Genomic DNA, 7,948 nt, shown 5'->3' with positions numbered 1-7,948 from the left:
AAATACTCACTAAGCTTTCACTGCTACAGATCACTGATGAAGAGGCTATCCTTTACCTATCTGGTCATACAGCATACCCTGCTGGCAGAAATGATCACACTGACCAACAACTATAGTGCCGAGTCCAAAAATTGCTGAGGCTGGGGAAAAAGGAAATATGATAAAGAAATTTGCTTATCAATTAAAAAAGTACACAGGAAAGATGTGTTCCTTAAGTAAAGATTCAGTTCAGTGTTCATTTTACAATACATGCAGCACCTTAAGAAAGGGATTGGGACATGATAAAGGCAATTAAGGTATAAGTTTAATATTTTTTTTCTCAAAAGAATGCATATACAGTACAAAGGACAGACTTCATACAGAGCATTTGGTTTACACCAAAACAACAACAAAACAAACAAATAACTAGGGAGGGGAAACAGACTGGAAATCAAACCAACTCTGATCCACCAGTGTTATTAAACTTGGTTCTGAGAGAGGTCATCTTGCACTACCACATAAACATTCAACTGTTGCTTGATTTCTTTCTTAAAAACCACAGGTGGATCAGAGAATTGCTGTGGATCCAGCCCCTAAACAAAACAAAGGAGTGAAATGAACCTTTGAGGAAAACATTTAGATAAAACAATAAAAAAAAAAAATCAATAATCACAAAGAAAAAAAAAAACATTTGGTAAAATAAAAACAACTGGAGCCTACAACAACTTTTGTCAGCTTACATTATTATTAATGTTAGCCTATCCGAAGGAACCTGGAGGCTTACCTACATGCATCACAAGTTCTGGAAAAACGCTTCCATGGTCCCTAGCAACGCATTAGAACCTGCCACTTGTTCTGCTAACACTGTTAAGAAAGTTCCCTGCTTGAGATAGACCAATTTTTTTTATGAGTCAAAATTATACACGGATATCAACTGAACCATTTACAGGACTACTGTCTTGAATGCCTATTAAATGGGAATATTGGCAAAGAATAAGGAGCTATTTCTAAGCACTTCAGGTGTTGTTCTTCGAGGGCGGGAGAGGGATTACGGCAGACTCGCGAACACATCTCCAAATATAATAATTATTTTATTTCTTGGGCTAGTGACGTTTCGAATCAGGTCCGAGTGATTCGGTTGCCATTTTGAACACCGTACGATCTTTGCACAGCACAATGGAAAGAAATACAACCTGAAACTACTTAAGACTTTAGCGACTGAGAGTGCCTATGCAGTGGTACTACTGTATGTCACATTAACCCACTTAAATGTCAAAACATGGCTGGCAAACCAAGGCAGCATCTCTAATAAATCTCACCATGAAGTACAGAAGTAAGACCCCTGGAATCATAACTAGAAAAGGCCCTCTAGGTTTTTATATTAATGCGCATGTGGGTCGTGTGTGGTTTTTGTTGTGTGTGTATGTGCATGTGTATGGTGGGTACTCTTTATATCTTTATTGCAGAGCAAATATTGAAACTCACTTCTTTTACACATTGCTTTTTAGAGTGTAAAGCTGTGGACCAGCCTTAGCAGAGCAAAGAAGGGAGGGGGGAGAGATGTGTAACAGGGCGCTCATAGCAGCACACATTTACGCTTCTTCTTGGGCTCTGGGGGCTCCAGGGCTGCCAAAATTGCCTCATCAAATACGTTCTTTAGGCCTTTCTGTGAACACAAAGCAAGGGAGAGATGGACACTCAACATGGGTCAACGCACAGACAAAGAACAGAAAATCAATGGGTGGGTTGAGAACAAAATCACTTCTGTCATGATTCAATTATTTTGGACATTTGAAAACGCAAAATATAAGAACAGCATTGTAAAAATAATGGATAAGCAGCATAAACTAAATTTAAATATGTAGGAAATGCATATAACACAAAGTAATATTTACAGTGAACCAAGCAACTAAGAACGCCAATTGGGAAAAAGCCAAAAAAGGAAAATAATCAATTGGGACGTGTTTTTAAAGAAAATCTGCTAAATGGATTTAAAAAAGGCAAAATATCTTTTCAAACGGTGCATAAGAGTGTTGCACTCCTACTGGTATCTAAAAGCATAAACAGCCAAACTGCTTAAAAGAACAGTCCACCCTAAACTGGAAGATACTTGAAAGCTTGGAAGATATTCTGAAGAATGCTGGTAACCAGTTTCAGTTCCCATTGATTTCCATTTTATTTTTTGTACATATAATGGAAGTCAGTGGGAAATTAAACTGGTTACCAACACTCTTCAAAATATCTTCTGTGTTCTCCAAAAAAAAAAAAAAAGAAAGTCATACAGGTTGGAATGACACCAGGGTGAGTAAATGACACAATTTTCATTTTTGGGTGGACTATACATGTGGGATGTGTCAAATTTGATTAATGACCAATTCTGCAGACACAGATTCCATGTGGGCCCGCTAATGACCTAAAAATAAAAATTTCAGATGGTTGGCCAATTTCATAAAATGTAAACAATTTTTACTACTTCCTCTGCAACTATTGAGTAAAACCCAGTCAACTGAAAAAACAACTGAATTAGCCATGCTGTGCAGTCATTCTGGCACAACACAAGGTGTCAAACAAGAAAGTGGAAGTGCAAGCAAACACAGGCTCAGAGACCGAAGGGTTGGTGAGGTGAAGGGCTGGTCAAACAGAAACTCAGGGCTCTGGGTGAAATAACAGACATTCACAGGGACAAATGATCTGCAAGAGAATGCAACCTGCAGTGTGGAATTGCTACAAGACTGCCCTCATCTGGGCAAACTGAGCAAGAACAACACTTTCATGAGAATTTCACATTATTTTTTGTTTGTTGACAAAACACCTCAAGTGACAGCTAAAGCAAGAGGGACAGTTATTGTCCTGTCGAGCTCTGTTAGCATGTCTCAAATGTATTCTGTGGCAAGGCTCCACTGTGTGAGCCATAGTGAAAAGGATTTATTCACAAACAACTGGTGGAAGGTAGATGTGGATTACGCTTTGTGCAAAAAGACACTGTGGGTAATGTATAATAGTGTTGTGTTAGTGTTGGCATCAAAGTTGATCGAGGCCATTTAAAAAAAAAAAAAATTCTATTTACTCTTTAAACAGCATTATGCATTAATTGATGAGAGAGACGCATTAAGTAATGGCAATTGCAGCTGTCCTTTATTAATGGCACAAATCATTTGACAGGATTATATTAAGCCATTTAAACTCTGAAGACGTTGTACGGATAAGAATGGCACCAAATTGCAAATTGTAGGCATACGTTAAGTTTAGAATGAACTTTATACGATACAATTGTTGCAGTACAAAATAAATACACTGAGATAAGGAATAATGATTCTTGCAAACAAACTGAGCAGCAAAGTAATGAACCATTTTACCTTTGTCTGCTCTTAACACTAACAATGAAATAAAGACTATGAACTTTCATGTCTAAAGCAACATATCAGTACTAGCAAAAAACTATATATTCAACCCTTCATTGTAAACCTCCACATTTTTATTTTCAAACCCAAAGTGCAAATAATGATAGTAATAAAAATCTGTAGAAAGGAGACCAATGTCACTCCCAATAGATGGGTCTAATGTTAGCAGTCTCCAAAGCCAACAAAAAAGTAGAAAAAAAGAAAATAGCAAAAGCAAATCCTTTAGTATTGGTGAAACAAGATACATATTTATGACGTCACTTAAGAGATTGGGACACTTGTCATTTCTGTGGAGCAAGAGGTAACTAAAGGAAGCAGCAAACATCTGGGGAAGAGTGGGGCGTTAGAAAGAGAGAGGTTTAAAATATACAGCACTTCCGTTTTCGCTGCGTTTCAGGAGGTTCGAGGGCAGCTAGGATAGCTTCATCAAATACATTCTTCAGACCTCGCTATGAACAGAGAAGGGAAGGGAAACAGAATAAAGCACCAATGTTAGCAGTTACAGAAAACGGATGAGAAAGAGAGAGAAAGAGGTGAGATATAAAGAGAGGAACTAGCACACATTTCAACAGAGAACAACAGCTAGTGAGGAAGAGAAGCTGCGTGTAGAAGAGCTTGTTGCACAGAAAGAACCACTAAGTAGTAATTCTACAGGTGCAGATGCCACACAGGCCAAAGGATGATACTAACAAATGAAAAAGAATAAATTAGTGTGGCAGGCTTAAAAAAAAAAAAAACTAAAGTGCCAAACATAAACAAAATTAAATCATAATAGCTACTTTAAAATACATTCTTGGTCTTATTGTGAAAGACTGCAAATTCTTTATCATACCAAAAACCAAATTAGATAAGAATCACCTATGCAGTCGCATAACAAATTATATTCTAGCAAGCATCAAGAAGAACTGCTGGTCAATGACAGATCGACCTCTAATCACAAACCAAAGGTTAATTTTCAAAAACAAAAATTCAAACAAGTCACCAAGTCTCTGAGCCTCTGACCAAATGCTATGAAGCTTCCACTTTCTTGTTAACGTAAACCGTACATAAATTGAAATAAATAAATACATATATAAATAAATAAATACAAAACACACCTGGAAGACTTTGTTTCAAAAATCAAATCTTAATCCTATATCATCAGGACACTTCTTCGAACCACTGAGAATGACTTGAAAACATTTTTAGATGTTGAAATCTAAGAGAACAATCTTGCTGAAGATATTTTGGCATGTTAAATGACCAACTGAAGAGGCAGTTTCTGTTTATAAAGTAGATGATATACATTCATGAACATATCACAATTGTGTGCTGTGCGTGAGACCACACTCACCTGCGTCAAAGCGGAGCACTCCACATATTTGACAGCCTTCAGATCACGGGCCAGCTTCTCTGCTGTCTCCGGAGTGATGGGTTTCTGTTTGTTCTTGGCAAGCTTCTCGATGGTAGAAGGATCATCTCTCAGATCAATCTGCGTCCCCACCAGCAGGAAGGGTGTCTTTGGACAGTGGTGGGTGATCTCAGGTACCCACTGTAGGACAAAGGCCAAAGGATCAGACCATTTTTTTTCCCCTATCAACTTGTGTAATTGTTCTATAAATGACCAATACGACCAGACTGAGTAATTATATACTCTGGTGGCCTGCCACAGTTTCATAAAATGAAAACATTTTTACACTTCTCAAAACATGTCTTTGACATTGTGTTTTGTGCCATTGCTTTGGCAAAGCATGTCAAAGGAACTAAAAATCAAACGCGTGATATGGCTTAGTGCCCTAATCAAATTGCAAAACGCTACAATTGAATTTAATAAGAATATAGTCTGTTGTGCAGCATGTTTCAAAGTGAAGCACACACTTTGCTCAAGTGATTAGCTTGTGAATCATTTGGAAATGCAACAGACAACAGTTACGCATTGTTTTCACATTCGCATAATTTCCAACATTTTAATGGACAGGTGATTACAGTATTTCACCAGATTTGTAATGAGATGCATTAGTAAACCTTTCGCCAAAATAACAGCTAAAGGGTCTAACTATTGTATAGTAATTTCCCTTAAAGTAATACTTACAATAGAGCATTTCAGTTACATTTTAGAGTGAAATTGCATTACAATAGCAATACTATTATAATATTAGTCAATAATATTAGTCTTAAAAACAGTACTATTACAACCACTAATACTTTTATTAATACTACTAATAATTTTAAAGTAAAATTAATATTTATTCTAATTACTCTATATACTCTACTTGTAACACACCAATGTGAATGTAACAGACTGAGACAGTTAGTGTATACTCTTCTTTTTTTATTTTTAACGACCGCCTAAAATGAAATGATGATAACGCGAGGCAAGTGTGCAGGCAAGCAGAATTCATTGAGGGATTTGACAGTGTGATTCATAGATGAAGTATTTCAAATATAGGCTATTATATATGCTACACGCACACACAGAGTTTTTTTTTTCTTACCATCTTTTGGGGGTTTCTTGCTTTTAGACTAGTCGACTAGTCGGATACAAAATTTTAGTTTAAACGTCAGTCAAATTAGTCGTCGCGCACATCCCTAGACACTACCCACAACTAAAAAGAGATCGAGTCCACTTTAAAGTCCAGATACAAGTCAATGCAAAGACTTTGTACTCTATTCAGTTTGAATCTTTGGAATCTCAAAGTGCACCAGATTAATGCATTAAACTTCAAAATGTACAAAACTTTATGTCCCTGGATCCCTCTTGAAGGACCAAAGTCCACCCCCATAGTTTACAAATCTTGCGGGGAAACACTGCAGGTGATCATTTTGTACTACAGACAGAGATAGACAGCATAACACATCAAAAATAGAGCCCAGGGACCAACAAATTCATTGTCCTGGCAGGTTCAAATAATTCAAGCTCACCTTTTCTTTGACGTTTTCAAACGAAGAAGGTGAAACAACTGAGAAACAGACTAAAAAGACATCTGTCTGAGGGTAGCTCAGGGGTCGTAATCTATCATAATCTTCCTGACCTGCAAAGAGACGGAAATGAAAAGATAAATTAAATCCAAGAATGCATTTGCAATCCTGAGTAGCCAATGGACATCAATCAGTCATGTGGCCCATGGTGCATTTGAACACATGCAGAGCAAAAACCTGGTCCCCACAATCCTCCAGAAAAAGCAGTTTCAAGCTCAACCACCCTCCACAGGAATGTGTGGAATTCTCCAAAGCTCCTGAGGTCTAATTTCTATAACAATGATCATCATTAGGGATGCACCGATACCGATACTGGTATCGGTCCCGATACTGTGCTCCTGTACTCGTACTCGTAAAAATGCCCCGATACCAAAAGCCGATATCAAACAGCGTGTGAATAGAGCTGTGTCCAGAAAAAGAAACACTGAAAACAGAACAACAGAGAGTAGAATGGAGTTGAATATCTCACAGACATCACTGGAAAGTTTGTAGTTTGGTCGGATGTGTCAAAAGCAAGTAAGTAAAACAATGCATAGTGAAAGTAACAAAAGCTTTTACAATACATTTTAACAGGTATAATTAAGTGTGGAAATAACTGAAGGTAATATCTGTTTGCTAAATGAAGCCAAATAACATGATTCATATTATTATTACTATTATTTTGTTTCTGTACCCAATATTTAAAAAAATTACAAATGCTGTGAAAATACAGGTATCGGTGAGTACCAAAAATGAAAGTATCGGTATCGGACTCGTTCTGAAAAAAGTGGTATCGGTGCATCCCTAATCATCATGAATGTTTTTTTTCCCCCATCAGCCTATGAGCTCCACCCTCACAAACACACTCTAAAAGCCACAGAAATTCCTACTGTCAAACAGGTTTTATTAAAGCTTAATGATGATTCACGTTAATTAATAAGCTATAAATGAAAGTGAAGAGGTTGAACCAAGTAATTTGTACTGTACCTGCAGTGTCAAACAGCCCAAGGGTGTACGGCTCACCACCAATCATAACCGTAACTGCATAGTTATCAAAGACCTGTAAGCAAAGCAAAGAAAGTGTTCTTTGTACATTCAGGAAACATTTTTGTTTGTTTTCATACAATAAAAGGATTACAGCCACTGAAATCCAGCAGAAAAAATTCATAAACATGACAGGTCAAGACATGAGACTTCAATAATACAAGGGAACATGAAAGGAACCGGAAAATTATACTCACCGTTGGTACATATTCGGAGGGGAATTTATTAGTTGTATAGGAGATTAATAGACAGGTTTTACCCACTGCACCATCACCAACAACGACGCACTTGATCGTCTGCATAGCTGTGCTTTTACAAATCCACTGTTTTCATTCAAGATCTGCAATGAAAGACAAAAGCGTTCACATGAGACACTTTATTCAGTAATAGCTGGCTCACCACTAGAGTGTCAGTCTCAAGTTTAGAAGGTGTAAAGAGAGACACTAAAGCACATGTGTATTACACAACACTAGGGGTGCTCCGATCGATCGGCTACCGATCACTATCGGCCGATAATCACGTTGGGATAATCGATCGGCGGTCTCTAAAAAGGCAGATCTAAAAAAAACGATCTCAAGCTTATGGCA

General features: G+C 37.4%; 1 protein-coding gene across 4 annotated transcripts in view; it reads right to left on the bottom strand.

The window, feature by feature from the left end:
- Positions 1 to 286: 286 nt before the first annotated feature.
- The window catches only part of cdc42 (cell division cycle 42), a 13,428-nt gene continuing 5,766 nt past the window's right edge, over positions 287 to 7,948 (bottom strand). Inside the window, exons 1-5 of one of the 4 annotated variants that reach the window (XM_016573825.1) lie at positions 7,559 to 7,712; positions 7,305 to 7,377; positions 6,282 to 6,391; positions 4,714 to 4,911; positions 287 to 1,645 (exon numbers count right to left, since the gene is read on the bottom strand). In XM_016573825.1, coding sequence (XP_016429311.1) covers positions 1,556 to 1,645; positions 4,714 to 4,911; positions 6,282 to 6,391; positions 7,305 to 7,377; positions 7,559 to 7,663 — 576 coding nt within the window. In that variant the 5' untranslated portion in view covers positions 7,664 to 7,712 and the 3' untranslated portion in view covers positions 287 to 1,555. Of the gene's footprint in view, positions 1,646 to 3,092; positions 3,830 to 4,713; positions 4,912 to 6,281; positions 6,392 to 7,304; positions 7,378 to 7,558; positions 7,713 to 7,948 lie in introns of those variants that run through there. The other 3 variants (XM_016573826.1, XM_016573827.1, XM_016573828.1) reach the window with 3 other exon arrangements.

The sequence above is a fragment of the Sinocyclocheilus rhinocerous genome, unplaced genomic scaffold (assembly GCF_001515625.1).
Source record: "Sinocyclocheilus rhinocerous isolate Xijiao unplaced genomic scaffold, SAMN03320098_v1.1 scaffold532, whole genome shotgun sequence".
In the NCBI taxonomy this organism is placed as follows: Eukaryota; Metazoa; Chordata; class Actinopteri; order Cypriniformes; family Cyprinidae; genus Sinocyclocheilus; species Sinocyclocheilus rhinocerous.
Note: the sequence above shows the minus strand (reverse complement) of the source record. Positions and strands in the feature narration are given on the sequence as shown.